Raw genomic sequence first — 18,175 nt, forward strand, 5'->3', positions numbered from 1 at the left:
GAAGCATTTTTATTAAGGATTGCCGTTGACTCCGTTTGCAATCAAGTACACTTGCCAGAGCGAATGGTAAAGGTCAAGTGGCAAAGGAATTCTTTCTATGACTCATGTTCTTGATTTTTGCGGATAAACATCAGTATTTGGGCATATCAATTTAGAAAATATTTTCTAGCATAAAGCAGTGTTCATTCAAAATTGGAACTATAGATGAAAGTGATATAATGACATTTAAAAACACCTTGTTGGTCCATTTGGTGTGAGCTTGATGCCCTCTCATACACATATGAAGACATGTACAGTACCATTAATACTTAAGATCCAGCCATAGAAGAGTTTAACATAATATGAACAGTGACTTTTCTCAGAGAACATTGGTGATGAAGAAGAGAAATCTAAAGTAGACATTACCTTTGTTTTGAAAAGCAATTTTTTTAATGAGACAGATAAAACCTCAAGAATGAGAATTAGTAATAGTAGGAAAAAAGTCTTTCAAAAAATTACTGATGGTATTTCTGTGTACACACACACACACACACACACATCATAAATTATATGTGTGTGCAAAGAGTATTGTTTATATCTAGGAATCGACCCCACTGGGTAAGCAACCATTGTCGTTTTCTCATTATACTGGACTCAGTCTCTGATTGGGTGTCTAGGCACGTAATCTTGCACCAGGAAGGTTTATTTGGGTGGCTTTCCAGTCTTCTCCCCTACCTCTTTAAAAGCAATAGAGACAATGAGAAAAAGAAATCATGGCAGTTCATGATGCTGCTGGCTGGTATGAAATAATCACTTTTTCCAGTTAAAGGACTTCTCCAACTTACAGTTTCCAGGCTCCCAGCTGCCTCTTGGTTGTTTAACTGCTAAATGGTTAGTGAATAGTTTGCTTTTGCAAAAACGCTAACTGTCCCTTTCATTAGATTAAGCACTACACATCTTGGCTGCCAAAAAAAGAAAAAAAAAGGAAAGGAAGAAAGAAAACATTTTCCCCACATTCTTCAACAAACCAGAAGGTTTTTATGCAGAACTATGCAGTAGGTTCACCAGAGAGTTTCTATTCAAGATTAAGTGGTTCAGAAATACGCAATCTCCAGTTTTTCTCCAGCTATAAAAATTCAGGGTCCTTTGTTATGACGCCCAGCATTAGTGAGTGACTTTAAGAACTTAGAGGACTTTGTGATGGTGTACGGTGATTTTAACTCCCTGGAACACCTGGGAGCCTTCTAAAGTAACTTGTCATCTTCCAGCCATCGCCTTTCCAACATCCCTTGTGCTGGCATTGGATCAGTACACTGGAGAGTCCATTTTTACTTTGCCCACAGATGAATAGTATTCCCTCCCTTTCTCCACATACACACATGTCAAACACTCAGCATCAAATGCAAATGCTCTGATTTCTAGAAATTGAGTGTAATTTTCCATCTTAGTAGATTCATTCAACCAAGAAACATTTTTTCAATGCCAACCACGTGTTAGAGACTGTGTTAGGTCTTGGAAATAAGAAGTGGTCTTTGCCTTTAATGGATTAGAAAGATAATTTCAAATTTCTTCACTGCTGGTCTAAGGCAGCACGTTTAACCATGGCAGGGAAGGCCAGGGTGTATGGCAAAGCAGCATACAATACTTTCAGTCCTATTTATTTGTTTTGAGGATACATAGGACTCTACTATCCTCCATGTACTTTATTACCTTGTCTTTTATAAAATAATAAAAAAATTACTTTGCTTTTACGTAGGAGCCCTTTCTACATCTCCTTTTCCACTCTCAAATCTCAGATCACATGTTAACCATTTGCTTAGTTTTCCCTGACATCTTGTTTACAACTGTCCCCCGTTATATACCTATTATAGCTCTTACCATATCACATTATAGTTACACTAGTTATATGAAAAGAGCTTTAAAAGTTCCTGGTTCATAATAAGTACTCAATAAATGTATATTTGAAAGAAGAAAAAGAGAGACAAGGAAATTCATGTGTGTTCATCACTTTACCTAAACTCTGAGTTCCTGCAGGAAAGGGCTGGATATTATGTGGCTATTTTGTTTTTGGTGAGTTTTTTTTTTTTTTTTTCATTTATATTTTTGTTTTGGTATAACCATTTCTATCCTTTTGTTCAGCAGAATATACCTGTTTGTTGTGCGGATTTGTTGAAAATTAGGGAAAATAAAAAATAGACTTTGATCCATATATTACCTTTAAGAAGTTTGTGGTATTCACCACCTTCTTGTTTGTAATGCAAAAATACACCCAGAGTGGCTGTATTTTCCTAATTATTCTTCAGAATATTTAGATGGAAAACATTTAGAATAATATCCCCAAATGGCTACTTTCTTTAATCCTAAGTATGGATGCTTCTCTTATAAAACAAAGATTAAAAACTAATAATAATAACCTCTAAGGAAATCCTACAAAGCCTTGCAAAATACACATTAGAGTATTTTGAAAATGTGCTCTGACTGTTGCGAGAGGAAGGGTAATCTGTACATTTAAATATGTCATTATTATTTAGCAGCTAGGGAAAAGGCCACACATAGTGATTACTAGTAAATAAGAGTTTCTGTTATCTTATATAAAAAGATGGTTTCCAAATGCAAATATAGCACAGTACCTATTTACAGAAATAGTAGTAAGATTTAAGAGGCAATGAAATGTTTAAGGTGTCGATTGTTTTATTACAGATCTGAATTAATATTTAAAGAATTGTATATCATATGCCTACTTCAGCATTTGGTACGTTCTTACCCCACTCTTTGTGAACATAGTCATTATTTCCTCATAATATTTTATAAATATTTATACATTTTCAAACCAAGGGTGTTTTTAATCTCGTTCTCTAAATGAAATACTGAGAGCTTTGGAAAAAAAAAAAAAAAGACTTGAAAGCTGGGAAAAATGGCGAAGTCGTGCTATAGAGATGATATGCTGATTTATACTTACTCCTACTGTCACATCACCACTACTAACTACAACTACTGATGTCAGTAATAATGATGACAATGACAACTTTTATTTGCATAGACTCTTACACATTACAAGCCTTTCACTTACCTATTTTTGATTCTCATAAAAGTCATGCCAGTGATGGAATTTTTCCTTAGGAGAAATTCAAAGGTAAGAAAATATATACAGGAAGATGTTCATCCCTGTGTTATATATAATAATGAAAAATCAATATATAAATGCCAAACTTTATCAGAATGGTTCAAAAATATGGTCTATCCATGTGCTACGTGGTTAAATATATTAATACAAAGTCTATATATCAAAAGAAAAAGTCTTGTGTTATTCTGTTAAGAATAAACAAAAAGAATATAAATTTATATTTGTACTACAGTTACAACTGTGGAAACTTCTGTGTAGTTCAAGGTCTCAATGGTAACATGGTCTAATATAAAATGTTTTGTGATGACGTAGCATAGCTGTAAAGATTTTGAATTATTTCAGATTTTTAGTTACACGTATTGTTCATTGTACCATACACATGTTTAATATTTTAATACAAAATTAAATGCATATGCTTGTAAAAATAAATATTTGCCAAATGCATGTATTACACAAAACAATACATCTCTTTAGGTGGAAACCTTTTATGAAAAAATGATTGCAGGATCCGTTTCAACAGAATGTGATTCTTACCCTCCCCACCCCACTCTTTCTGCATCTGGATCAACAGGATGATTTCAAAGGACACCACTGCCCACACTGTCCGCACGATGAGTTTTCAACTGGTCTGGGATACGGCCCAGGCATTGTTTTGTGCTTTTCTGTTCTATTCCTTCCTTCCTTCCTTCCTTCCTTCCTTCCTTCCTTCCTTCCTTCCTTCCTTCCTTCCTTCCTTCCTTCCTTTCTTTCTTTCTTTCTTTCTTTCTTTCTTTCTTTCTTTCTTTCTTTTAAATTCTCCTGGTAATTCCATTGTGCAGCTTGGATTGAGAACAACCAAACCAATTATAATGAACAACTGAAATGTTGTATTTTTAAATATTAAATTCCCTGGATTTTCATCTCTTGACTAAGAGTTTCAAGATTACGAATGCTATTTGGGTGAATGCTGGTCTGATTTAAGGAATCATGCATACAAAGTACCTTTATGCTATCGGAGTGGTCAAGACTAAAAAATAATGATAAAGTGTTGGTGAGAATGAGCACCACCATACACTGTATATAGATGTGTGACTTGAATGTATATGATCAGCTTTGCTGGAGGGCAGTTTGACAACATGTATACACAGTGTTCAAAATATGGAAACCATTTTGTCCCTGGAATTCACTTTTAACAATTTATCCTTAGAAAGTAATTGAGCATATTGACAAAGATGGGTTAATGTTTTCATAGTGTTGCTTACAATATAAAAGATTGTAAATAATCAAATTATCAACAACTGTGGATTGATTAAATTATGGTATATCCATACATGATACTAGTAAAATGATTCTGTAGTTAACATAAGTTAACATGGAAAGATACTCACAATATATTGATAAATGAAAAAAGTTATAAAATATCATGATTCCATTTTGTTAAAATATGTAATGTGTATATATGTCTGCATTTGTATATATGTACAGATGGGGAAAATCCAGACAACTATATTAAAATATTAATAATTATAAGTACTTTTTATTTTCTGTATTATACTCATGCATATTATACTTGTTTCCTTTTCTCAGTGAAAGCAAGTACTAGTATTGCAAATAAAGACCAAAAACTTATTTAAAAGGAAAAAAACATAGTTTGAAAAATGAAGCCTTGTTACTGTTATCTAAAATGAATTACAGCACAGGTTCCCCCATCTTCACTTTGTCCAGCTGTGAAAAACAAGCTATTTGATAATTAGAATCAGCTATTTCTTAACTTCTCCAACATATTTATTTTCAAAGTAGGTGATGAAGTATTAAGTTAAACTTGTTTAATTAACAGATGTCCTGTCAATTCTAATTATAATTAATCTGATTCTAATCAGCCAAGGTGACATGTAATTGTCAAATTAATTGACATGTATCAATGTATTTTTATGGGGTTATCTTTCTTACCATCCATAATTAATAAGTGGTGTTTTTCTTTTCATTTCAGGCAGTTCAGGACCATCATCCTCCATTGCCATAGCTGGCACCAACCACCCTGCCATCACAAAGACAACATCTGTTCTTCAAGATGGCGTCATAGTCACCACCGCAGCTGGAAACCCACTGCAGAGTCAGCTGCCCATTGGGAGTGATTTTCCTTTTGTTGGCCAGGAGCACCCACTTCATTTTCCATCCAACAGCACTTCAAACAACCATCTTCCACACCCCTTGAACCCCAGCCTCCTCAGTTCTCTACCTATCTCTTTGCCAGTGAATCAACAGCATCTCCTAAACCAGAATCTATTAAATATCCTCCAGCCTTCAGCAGGAGAAGGCAAGTCTGAGATCAACCTCCACCCTTTAGGTTTTCTCAACCCGAATGTAAACGCTGCTTTAGCTTTTCTCTCCGGTGACGTGGATGGGCAGGTATTGCAGCCTGTTCACTTTCAGCTCTTAGCAGCCCTGCTTCAGAACCAAACCCAAGCAGCTGCCATGCTTCCCCTGCCATCTTTCAATCTGACCATCTCAGATCTTTTGCAACAGCAAAATACCCCTTTACCCTCATTAACACAGATGACAGCCCCACCAGACCATTTGCCAAGCAATCAGTCAGAGAACAGCCGAGCTGAGACCCTTTTAACCAGCCCCCTGGGGAACCCTTTACCAAGCTTTGCAGGCAGTGACACTACTTTTAACCCCCTGTTCCTCCCAGCTGTCACTGGGGCCTCAGGATTAATGGCCTTGAATCCCCAGCTGTTGGGAGGTGTCCTGAACTCGGCATCGGCCAACACCGCTAATCATCCAGAGGTTTCCATAGCAACTTCCTCCCAGGCAACCACTACCACAACCACTACATCATCAGCAGTGGCAGCACTGACTGTCTCAACACTTGGTGGGACAGCAGTGGTGTCAATGGCAGAAACATTGCTGAATATATCTAATAATGCTGGGAATACACCTGGTCCAGCTAAACTCAACAGTAACTCTGTGGTGCCACAGCTACTTAACCCTCTACTGGGGACAGGTCTGCTTGGTAAGTTAAATTTTTTCACAAATTTTTACAAAAGAAACGTTTTTCTAATTCTATTTTCTCCTTTTTAAAAACTCCATTTTGTCACACTATTTTTAAAAATGTTTTTGTTATGTCACAGCTTGCTTAAGGAACTAAATATAATTAACACCCACACACAACCATAGTTATACAAACATGAAAATGACTTTTTTCTTTTCCCCTATTCTAGCAATACTAAATATAATTTTAATCTGCTTTCTCTTCTAATTCTGATGCCACCTAACCCTAACCTACCCATCATTCTCTTAAGCCAAGTAGAGTCTTATTTTTCAAATAATAAAGCACAGGTACATCTTAAAAATAACTTTTATTTGAATTTTAGTTGGTGTGGCATCACAGGGTTAGTATGAGCAGCTGCACTGTGGATGGAAATAGTGTGAGGAAGTGTTTTTCCAGGTGATCCCTAAATAAACAGAACTAATCGCTTATCCAGCAAAATAAAAAACAAGGCATAAAAACAATCAAAGTTAAAGTTTACCCAAGTTCAGGAAAACAGACAGCCCCAATAGTTGCTGCTAGATTTCCTCAGACAGTATTATTCTTTAAAACTTTGTGGCCTAAACACAAAATCCATCATGTAGATTATCCTCTCACAAAAAAAGTTAGAAAATAATGTCAACTATATGCAATTGATTGATGGAGGTAACTGTCATACAGAATACAGAGACGGTGTCCGTAAAGTTTGGACACATTGGCAAATAGACATGATATTGTCAAGGGCATGTTCAATGTATATAAAAAATGTATATATGTTTCCAGATTTTATGAACACCTGTATAATAGCTTAATAATTAGTTCTATTAGACATTGAAATCAGTGTAGTTAAATAATCTAAAAAAGCGTCATAGATTTACATATTCCAAGTTACAGGACAACTTATACGACATCATCCTCAAAATAACTTTAATGCAATTTCAAAACAAGTTTACTTTGAATTTTGAATATAAATTGAGTTATTAACTAATCCTGTCTGATTATGTAATATTTATTTTAAATGATTCTGACCATGATTTCTTTTGTATTCTAATTTTAGGTTACCAACCTTTTACTTAAAAACAAAAACCTATTTCCCAACCAAACCCAGTTTTATTTGGTCATAATTATTGATGATTGTGGCTTAAAAACTAAGTTTTGTAAACAAGACCTGATCATTTGAATCATCTGGTCAAATACTTATGACTGCTAAAACATTTCAGGACTAATTTCTAACTTTAATTGTAGGTACTCTAATAAAAATAGTTTCAAGGAATTTCTTTTAACACTAAAGCTCCATATATAAGGACTGGCTAATGGATAGAGCAAAGATTAGTCTCTCCATGATATAAAGGCAAAAAACTAATTATGAAAGATAAAATTAAATAATAAAACTACTCTCTCATTACCACTTACTAAGAATTTGAGGAGAAAAAGAGAAAAGAATTACCACGTAAGTGTAGTTTTTAGTTTTTGTTTCAGGAATCCTCAGGTAGAAAGATAGGCATAGGCTCTCCAAAGAATCACACTAACTCACATTTTATGTTTTCCAAACTATAGGTGACATGTCCTCAATAAACAATACTTTGAATAACCACCAACTGACTCATCTACAGTCGCTGTTAAACAACAATCAGATGTTTCCTCCAAATCAGCAGCAGCCGCAGCTTCTTCAAGGGTTCCAGAATCTCCAGGCCTTTCAAGGACAGCCCACAATTCCTTGCCCAGCTAACAATAACCCCATGGCTTGTCTGTTTCAGAACTTTCAGGTACTCTCCGTCCTTGGGTTACTTTAGTAGAAAACAGTATCTAGGTTTGTTTAAACACTTAATTTTGGGGGTAGAAACAAAGGAGGGAAGTTAGGTGTCCTTCCACTTCTACTTACTGTTAGTTCTCAATACTGAATATTGCTAAACAGTCCAGTCTTTTGCGTGAAGTTTATTTTGTTTTGTCTGAAGCATCTCAGTGGTCCTTTTGGAGCTATAAGTAAAAACTGATCATGGTACCCTCTTAAACCCTTTTGTGGGTTTAGTCCATTGCTATCATGATTAAAATCCACATGCTAACATGCTTACCCTGCCTGCCTCACTCTCCGGCCGCGCTCTCACTACTGTCTCCCTGGCTTCAGCCACATGGTCTTCCTTTAGTTCTACAAACTGAATAAATTCCCGATATACGAGCATTAGGGAGCTAGGTGGAAAGAGTAACACTAAATAAACATAAGAAAATGAATACAGAAGTTTTTTATAGTCTTGGGGTAGAGAAGGCTCTTTCAGAAAGACACAAAACCAAGAAGTCAAAAAAAAAAAGTTGAATACATAAACTTTAACATCTGTATGATTGAGGATATTCTAAACAAAGTTAAAGACAAATGAGCAACTGGCAGAATATACTTGCATGATAATAGCAAATAATTGATATCCATAATATAAAAACAGCTCCTACAAATCAGAAAGAAAAGAGAATTGATTTGAGAAATTAGCAATAGATGTGAACAGTCAATTCACAGAAAATGAAAGATAAATGATTAATAAACATATGAAAGAATAATCAGTTATATAAATTACAACACTAATACATCCATCAGATTAATGATACTTTGCTGACAGTGGTGTGGGGAAATGGATTGTTTCAGATATATTATTGGTCTGATTGTATGCTGCTGTAGTCCTGTTGGAGGGTAATGTGATAGTTTATCTGGATTCTTTGACCGAGAAATTTAACTTCTATATATCAATTTTAGAGAAAGCAAATATGAACAGAAGGATACAATTCAGAATGTTCATTACAACATGATTTGTGGTGTCAAAAATTAGAAACCACTTAAGCATCCATCAGCAGGGAAATAGTTAAATATGTTATGGTATATCCATCTATCTAGTAGTTTAAAAGATTAGCTAGACTTACGTAATCTGATATGGAAAGATCCACAAGATTGCAAGACTACTATAGTGTTGCAGAACAAAACTAAAATATAATACCATTTAAGTGAAAGATAGAAAGAAAGGAATGAAGGAAAGAAGGGCAACTAGATATACACCTACACACTTTAATGTATTAAAAATAAGTGTCTGCAAGGATACACTCCAGGACTGATTACTTCTGAGAAAGGAAATGGGATTGGAATGTGATGGGAAAGTACAGGGTTAGGTGAGGAGTAATGATGAAGAAGGTTTTTATCTTTTTTGACAATGAGAAAATATTCATATACACCTTACGTAATAAAATAGTTTGGAAGGGAAGAGGAAGTGCTCCACCACGTCACTGAGAAAACAAGTAGATAAAGCCTGCAGATAAGCCATTAGATTTGGCAATGACAGCGTCACCAGCCACTTGGTGGGATACAGCTTTGGTGAAGTCGTAGGAGCATGAGCCAGACTGCAATGGATGGAAGGATGAAAAAGGTTAGGAATTAAGGCGTATGGATTAGACTTCCAAAAACTTAACTATGAAGAGCATAAGAAAACTAAGGTAGTGCCTCGAAGTAGGTGTAGGTTAAATGCAAACCTTTAAAATAGGGAAGCCATGCACCTAATTGTATGCTACAGGAAAGAGACCAAAAAAGTGGAAGAGATTGAACGTAAAGAAGAGAAGGGATACAGATGAGGCAAAATCCCAGAGGAGGGGCTTGGGATCTAAAGCATAAATGCAGGACGTACTCTCAGAAAGCCGAGGGGTCCCTCTTACAATGGGAAGCAGGACACAATTTGGGACCGTTACAGAGAAGTGTGTGCTGTCAGGAGACAGGGAGTAACAGAGTATAAGAATTATGAGCATTCTTAACCTATGAACTCCATTTTCTGTACTAAGGTCATCTACTAAGAATAGTGCGGGAGATGGGATAGCAGCCGGCTTGAGGAAGTGGATAAAGACATAGACAAGAGGAGAATGGCAAGAGAGTGGTTGATGTGTGATGATCCCAGGTTCAGGACTAGTCGGGGAGGGTATGAAGACAGGATGGGAGTGATGGATCACTGGGGAGAAATCCGAAGTACCAAGCGCTGGAGCAGCAGTACTTAGATGGGGTTGGTGAAATTAGAGCATCCGCAGGGATTTTTTCAAACTACACTCATCCTTCCTGCCCTGAGCATTGATATGCTTCCCTGGTGGGCATTCCCTCCCTTCACCTTTTCCCAACTGAGAATCACTTCTCTAGAGTGCCGTTGTCACTATTGACAGCATGGGAGTGTCCCCCAGCCTGTGACCTGGGAAGGTTGAAGAGTAGGTTGTTAGGACCCTATCTGAAGACTTTAAAAATGTAGTGATATATCAGAAATAGCTTTATTGTTTAAAAAAAAAAAAAAAGAAAGAATATGTGTTTGTTTTGTTTTATCTTATATTTCACTTAATTCAGTAGAAGTATAAATAAATTAGAAATCAGTTTTAAAATCCGGATCACTTTGTAATTTGAGCAATGCTGGTGATTGACTTTTTCTCCTTTTAAATCTCAAGTTACAAAATCTGGAATGCCACTACATATGTGGAGTCATCACCAGAAAACATTTTGTGTCCAACTACTTCACCTTTCATTTTTCTAAAGAATGTTTAGTAATGATGATTTTTAAAGAAAAAAAAATTTGTTGAATGATTTCAGCCAAAGAAACAGTACCCAAATATAATCAAGACATAAGCTTTTCTATACCGAATAACTTTTTATTTCGTGTTTGAGTCTTGTTCTTTCTTCACAGTTCCTTCCTGGCTATAGTTGTTTGTCTTTTGGTACATCTTAAAATTATGGTCTTTCTCTTTGAGGTCTTTAAACATGTTGTTTTTCTTTCCCTCTCTCCCACTGCTTCCTGTCTATTTCTTTAAGGTGAGAATGCAGGAAGATGCCGCTCTCCTAAACAAAAGAATAAGCACTCAGCCAGGGCTCACAGCACTTCCTGAGAATCCGAACAATGCACTTCCACCTTTCCAAGATCCGCCTTGTGAGTTGCAAGCAAGGATTGACCCATCTCTTGGTCAGCAGGTGAAGGATGGCCTCGTTGTGGGTGCCCAAGGCGATGCTTCCGTAGATGCCATTTACAAAGCAGTTGTGGATGCAGCCAGCAAAGGAATGCAGGTTGTCATCACCACTGCCGTCAACAGTACGACTCAGATCAGCCCCATTCCAGCTCTGAGTGCCATGAGTGCCTTCACTGCTTCAATTGGTGACCCATTAAGTCTCCCCAGTGCTGTCAGTGCAGTCATTCATGGACGAAACATGGGCAACGTCGATCATGACGGCAGGCTGAGGAACGCAAGAGGGGCTCGGCTGCCCCGGAATCTGGACCACGGGAAAAACTCAAGTGAAGGAGATGGGTTTGAATATTTCAAGTCGGCAAGTTGCCACACATCTAAAAAACAGTGGGATGGGGAGCAGAGCCCTGGAGGGGAGCGAAACAGGTGGAAGTGTGAGGAATTTTTAGATCATCCAGGCCACCTCCACAGTAGCCCTTGTCACGAAAGGCCCAACAATGTCTCCACACTGCCATTTCTGCCTGCGGAGCAGCACCCAATACTGTTACCACCAAGAAACTGTCAAGGAGATAAAATTCTGGAGGAAAATTTCAGGTATAATAACTACAAAAGAACTATGATGAGTTTTAAGGAGAGACTAGAGAACACTGTGGAAAGATGTGCACACATTAATGGGAACAGACCTCGACAGAGTCGCGGCTTTGGAGAGCTGCTAAGCACCACAAAGCAAGACCTGGTCCTGGAGGAGCAGTCTCCAAGCTCCTCAAATAGTTTTGAAAGTTCTCTGGTCAAAGACTACATCCATTACAATGGAGACTTTAATGCCAAAAGCATTAATGGGTGTGTGCCTAGCCCTTCAGACGCTAAAAGCATTAGTAGTGAAGATGACCTAAGGAATCCAGACTCCCCCTCCTCAAATGAGTTGATACATTATAGGCCAAGGACGTTCAACGTTGGCGACTTGGTCTGGGGCCAAATCAAAGGACTGACTTCCTGGCCTGGAAAATTAGTAAGAGATGACGACGTTCACAATTCATGTCAACAAAGCCCAGAGGAAGGGAAGGTATACCAATCTTTATCCATTGTCAAATACTAACCTTTGTTCAGATAGCAATTATCATTTTTTGTTATTGTTACTTTGGATTTGAAATTAGGATTCTTCATGACTCATTGAGGTCTCATAAAATTCTGGGGCATAAAATGAAGAGGGAACGGTTATAGTCACCAAAATGTCCTATCGTCAAGGGGTGAGTTGTGAAACATTTGTAGAATCCACTAGGGCTCAGGGTGGCTCTAACCCAGGAACCAGATTTCCAGAATGTTGTTAACTCTGCCTTCTTTTCCCGAATTTACTGAATCTTTCATGCCATACATGGAGGATGAAGGCAAGCGGCAGTGGCTGGGGGGGAAAATCTGGTGGCCATTGGAGTTGAGGAGAATAGCAGAGGTGGGGTCCTTCCAGGTGACAGGAAGTGCCAGGGGACAGACTCGCCTCCATATGCTTACATGTGACCCTTAGAGCTGGGGAGAGGGTAAAATCGGGGTGGAGTTGCAGCCGTTTCTGGAAGCAGCAGGTAAAGTCTGAAATCAGAATGGTGCCTCCTTTCAGGAACAGTTCTGGGCCTTTATAACATATGGAAATGTTTAACCCCATAGTCTGGTTCTACTTAACACAATCTGATCATATAAATTAAATAAAAACTTCACCATGAAACTACTATTCAATTTGGAAGAAATTAGTAGAGGTCTTCTGGGCTTTCCCCCGCCTCACAATTGATAGAATTGATTCACTAGGCAAGAAATATGCAGAAGGTTTAAAGTAGATCAAAATATATATATCTGACCAGAAAGAGATAATAATGCATATTCCCCACATATAGTGAAGAAACATATAATTTTTCATCTCCTTAGGAAATAAAACTTACTCTTACAAGTACATATGTTATTCTCTTAAAGAGTATATTGTGTAAAGCTATTTCAGCTCTGCTCAGACCTCCACTGGCACTTAGTTTTAATGGCAGGAAACCAAAAGCATTTTTGCCAGCACAATAAAAGGATTGTCTTTCTCCAAATGACCAGGAGGTCCTTAAACCCGTTGCTTATAATGCCTAATATATACTTGTCAGGATACACTCTGGGCATAATGTTTCTATGTTTGATAAGAAAATGAATTCCATACTCCTATTCACAAAACATTTTATTCTCTAATCTCTCTGAGACCAGACAAACATTCTTTAGGTTGATAAACCTAAATATTTTTGACAGCTTATTCAAAAAATAATTAGAAACAGCAAAATTGGGCTTTTATGATATAAATGGAACTGCTACAAATACAAGATGTAGACACTGAACTGTTTTACAATCTCTGTACAAATGAAACCAAGTCTTTTTTATGTGCCATTTTAAAAAAGCATACCTAAAAAAAAAAAAAAAAAAAAAAAAAAGACTATGGTCTCCCTTTCCTGGAAACCTTCTTCCAGTCCTAAATGCTTTGTCTAAATATCTTTTTGTATCTTCAGGAGAATAAAGGCATATACTTTTTAACACATTTCACATTGAACAATGGTGCTGATCTTCTGGTTCATTTGTGTTAGCGAACTCCTGAGATTGAGTTCCTCACTGATGTTTGGGGAGATGCACATTACAAAAACAAAAGTCATTATCTAGGAGTCCAAGAAACATTTATTTTGCTTCATTTCATTCACTATAAGATGATGTTTCAAAAATCCAGATTTTTTCTTCCTTCTTTTAAGCAATAGATGAATTCCTAGTAGGGAGCATAAAATTATTTCTGTAAATTCAAACATCCCCCCTCCTATTGGCTGACATTGTAATTTTGCATTCTCAAAACCTTGATATCAAATCCTCGATCTCAAGATACACTACAAATATTTTTAATAATCCAGAAAAAAATAATTTAAAGCACGCATTTAGAGGTGAAAAACTGAAGACATGTAATAAAATATTAATAAGACATGAATTATTTATCTATCATTAAAAAGAAAGGTATAACAACAGCCTTAAAAGCTGTAGGGCACTTAACATTTTTAAAAACCTCTGGTCTTTTCAGTACCTACCTCACTTTTGCACATAAAAACAACAAAGCACTACTTCACAAAGGCTCTTTCGGCTCCTATAGTTCACAAAACAAAAGAAGGGCTTCCTCAGACCTTGTTTGATGGTGCCCAGCTAGGCAAACAGTGTGCCCAATTTATAACACCAGAAAAGGCAACATTTCAAATACAGGTCTGTCTGACGTCAAGCCAGATGACCTTTGCCTGATGTCTTGGTGATCGTGGTTCACCAAGAAAAGATTAAACTATGTTTAATATCTGTGTAATATGGGGATAAGACAAAACATGATGTATTTGAAAAGATTTCCAGTAAAACCATTCTGAAATTTGTACTCTTCAAGTGAACCAATTATGATGTGACTTTTATTTACATAGAATCCCTTAGTCCTCAGCAGCGGTGGTGGACAGTCTTGTACATTAGTAACCAGACTGCTTTTCAAGAGATAAGCAGTGCATTAGGTTTGCTTTTATATACGGTGGCAACAATGCCAACGTGTTCATAAAGTTGAGAGAAAGACAGAGGCTGACTCCATAAACAATTTATTTGCTACAGTGAGATCTTTCTAATTCCACCTTGCAAATGGCCAGTGTGGGACCATTTTCCCTAGTGTTTATCTTTGTAGTATCTCAGAGGAAAAGGTTTGCTAAACAATTTTCTTACACATTATCTTTTAAAACCTTCTTAGCCTCTCAGGTTTTCATACTATTTCTGTCTACCGAAGTAAATGAATCCAAGATCCTGTCAGGTCCCACCAGATAAAAATCTAGGTTAACTCAAGTTTTAGAATAGATTTATTGTCTTATCTCCCCTCACCCTCCACGTCCCACAAACCTATCGTTTGTTTTCTGTTACAGTCTTTGTTCTCAGCAGCCACTTCAAATTCTTTTTGGAAGCAGGCAAAATAGAAAAACTAAATAATTTCATTGACTGGATCACAGGTTAGTACTTCAGAGCAAAGCAGGCACCCACCGCTCGTGTTTTCTGGTCGTCTGAGTAGTCTCTGGACTGAGACGTCAATGGTATGATTGGAGCGCCAGTATCTGCCAGGGGCTGAGATCTTCATGTTGTCCATACAGTGATACTTTAGCCAACTGTTTGTCATGATAGTAAATGCCTGGGCCAATTTATGAGTTTAGAAAGGCACTTTGAGTCTTTGGTGGGGTATTAAATGTAGAAGAATTGCAAATAACACATTATAAATGTTATATAGTTTCTGAGATTACTTTCTAAGAGATCTGATTTCTAAACATCAGATACTATAGGAACACAGTCTACGGAGAACCAGAGAAAGCAGGGTGTGTGGCAGAAAGAGGCAAGGGCTTTGGGCATTCTGACGAGATCTTAATCCCAGCTCTGCCAGTTACCAAAATGGCCCTCGGTAGGTATATTCATCTCCCACAGCTGTAATCTCCTCACCTCTCAAGTGGGAATATTAATTCGTACTCAAAATAATGTTTTAAGAATTAAATGGCCTGCCATAAATAGATTATCCAGCACACAAAAGAGGCTCAGTAAAAATTAGCGTCCTCATCCCTGTTTCCAACGGTAGACAACCTGATTAAATTGGATTCCACCATTATGGAATTGTGGTCATTTGACCTTAGTTATTATTTACCTATGCATTATCTATGAATGCTTTATCCAGGTTGAAGATGAAAGGTTTATAAGGAATATATTTAATGAATGAAGTAGTTTATAACTATTTTTTATAAACCTCAGCACATCATACAAATTGGCATATCTGATTATAAATTAGTAGTACCGTGTTTCCCCGAAAATAAGACCTATCCGGACCATCAGCTCTAATGCGTCTTTTAGAGCAAAAATTAATATAAGACCCAGTCTTATTTTAATAATATAAGACTGGGTATAATATAATATAATGTAATACCAGGTATAATATAATATAATATAATATAATATAATATAATATAATATAATATAATATAATATAATATAAGAAAAATTATATTAATTGTTGCTCCGAAAGACGCATTAGAGCTGATTGTCCGGCTGGGTCTTATTTTCGGGGAAACACAGCAGCTGTTCATTTCAAGCAGGAGTTCTACTTGGAAGCGTTTCTAAACACTTAGTTTGTTGAGTGAATTTGAAAGTCCTCCTCTCCCCAGTGTTTCTAAAAAGTATAAACTCAGACTTTCTACCTTCATACCCTCTCCCCACTCAACAATATTAATTAGTAGAGATTTTGTAAAGTCTGAAAAGTTGGGCTGAATCACCCCTATATAATACTGTCCCAATGTTGAAGCTACATGACAGCCCTGAAGGATATTATGTGCCTTGTATATACCGTTCAGGAAGTGGTATATTGTACTAATACATTTTTCACTTTGGCTATCAGTTTGTAATGAAGTACATTCTGGAAGGTGTTTATACTTTTTCCAAATAAATGGTGCAAGTTTCTCTCTCAACCCTGAACTCTTTGTAGTTGGAGGTTCAGTGGCCAAGAATAAAATCTCAGGGCTGTGTTCCAGTACCCAGTCATGGCCGAAGAGATGCACTGCTGAATCTTGGCACAGTATTAGGGAGCTCTTAGAAAGAAAAATGGTTTTCACTGGCACTACACCTATATGCTATGATGTGCAGACATGTTAAGCCCATACAGCTGTGGGGAGAAACAGTTATCTTTGTGTACTTATTTCAATAATTATTTAAAAATAGAAAAAATGTTCTTGTTTTCTAAAATATATTTTGTCATTATCATTTGCCATCTTTGATCTTACATAAACTAGCCTAAGAGGGTTGACTCTCAAGTAATAGCCAAAAAATAAATTTGTTATTTTTTTTCTGAGTAGAGCATTTTTACTCTCTTTGAACCTCCTTCCGTTGGTCTTCACATTTCGTTACTCTTACATTCGATGTATAGTCTGACTCCAGCCAAATTTAGGAAAGGATTTATTTCTAGATTGGCACCAAAACGTTTCTTTTCAATGAAACGTTTGTTGTTGTTTTACAGATAGAGACATCTCCTGATTACCCAGAAAAGTTCTACATTTCGGTGTAACACTACCTGATTAAATGAAGATGTGTTTTTAAAAGCAGTGGGTAGGGTGCTCCTTTTCTAGACTCACAATTTGACTTTTTTTCATACAGTTATATTGGGCAGGTAGAGATCAAAGCAGCTCTCCAGATAGTCATTCAAAACAGACAGAGCTCATCATTATTAAAACTCATAACCAAATTGATTTGGGACAACACACTTTCTGTACGTCAGTCAGCATCGCATGCACACACATTTTGACAATGTGGAGGAAAACCAGAGACAGCTTACCATCATATTCATGAAATGTATAACTTAAATTGAGCCTGGGGACTGAATTTGGGAGCTATGCCTTCCTGTGATGTTTAAACATTTTATTTTCAAGAATATTCTTTCCGTGCTTATCAGTGTTAGCCGTTTGTATTGTTTGGTGCTGTAATTCTCTGTTGAAAGTGTTCTTTGTATATTCCCTTTGCCTCATATATTTTCTTAACCTCTGTTGGAAATGAATCCTTTTCTCTCTACCCAATCAATATCCACAATATTTGAGCTGCATTTTGCCTGGTGGGGCGGCAAGGGCAATCAATGCTCTCTAGCAACAGAATCTTCTTGAAAAGGGAGCAAACTAGTTTCTGAAAAGTAATAAGCAAGATAAGATCCAGGCTAACAAAGTTGGTGCCTGATCAAAATTTGAGAAAGAATAAAAATGAAGAACTAGTTAAGACCAAAAATGTGAATATGAGGAAAAAAGACTAACCTGAGTAAAAAGCTTAGGTAAGACTAAGCTTTACTCTACTGAATTGTGGGATATTGTGGACATTTTTTTTTCATTCACAGATAACTGAGTCAAGGCAGGTTTCATATAGGTATTAGCAAATGCAGTCTCAGGTTGGCGGCAAATACATGATTCTGTTACACGGGATTTTAAACAGTGTTTCTTTAGAAATACGAGTTTATCCAAAACATGTAATTCTGTTTAAGTATTGTGGATCAATATGAAATTTGTTGTCACATTTAGAATAGATTTACTCTA

At 36.7% G+C, this 18,175-nt stretch overlaps 1 protein-coding gene across 15 annotated transcripts in view; it reads left to right on the forward strand.

Annotated features, from left to right (window-relative positions):
- Positions 1-18,175, forward strand: part of MBD5 (methyl-CpG binding domain protein 5) — a 386,293-nt gene that overhangs the window by 348,821 nt on the left and 19,297 nt on the right. For 14 of the 15 annotated variants that reach the window (XM_074335923.2, XM_074335952.2, XM_074335956.2 and 11 more), the window contains 3 exons: positions 5,073-6,098; positions 7,671-7,879; positions 10,924-12,132. In XM_074335923.2, the coding sequence (XP_074192024.1) occupies positions 5,073-6,098; positions 7,671-7,879; positions 10,924-12,132 (2,444 nt within the window). The remainder of the gene's footprint in view (positions 1-5,072; positions 6,099-7,670; positions 7,880-10,923; positions 12,133-18,175) is intronic. The other variant, XM_074335979.2, reaches the window with a different exon arrangement.

Source organism: Rhinolophus sinicus, chromosome 17, assembly GCF_057876585.1.
Source record: "Rhinolophus sinicus isolate RSI-liver-muscle chromosome 17, RSI-T2T, whole genome shotgun sequence".
Taxonomy (NCBI): domain Eukaryota; kingdom Metazoa; phylum Chordata; class Mammalia; order Chiroptera; family Rhinolophidae; genus Rhinolophus; species Rhinolophus sinicus.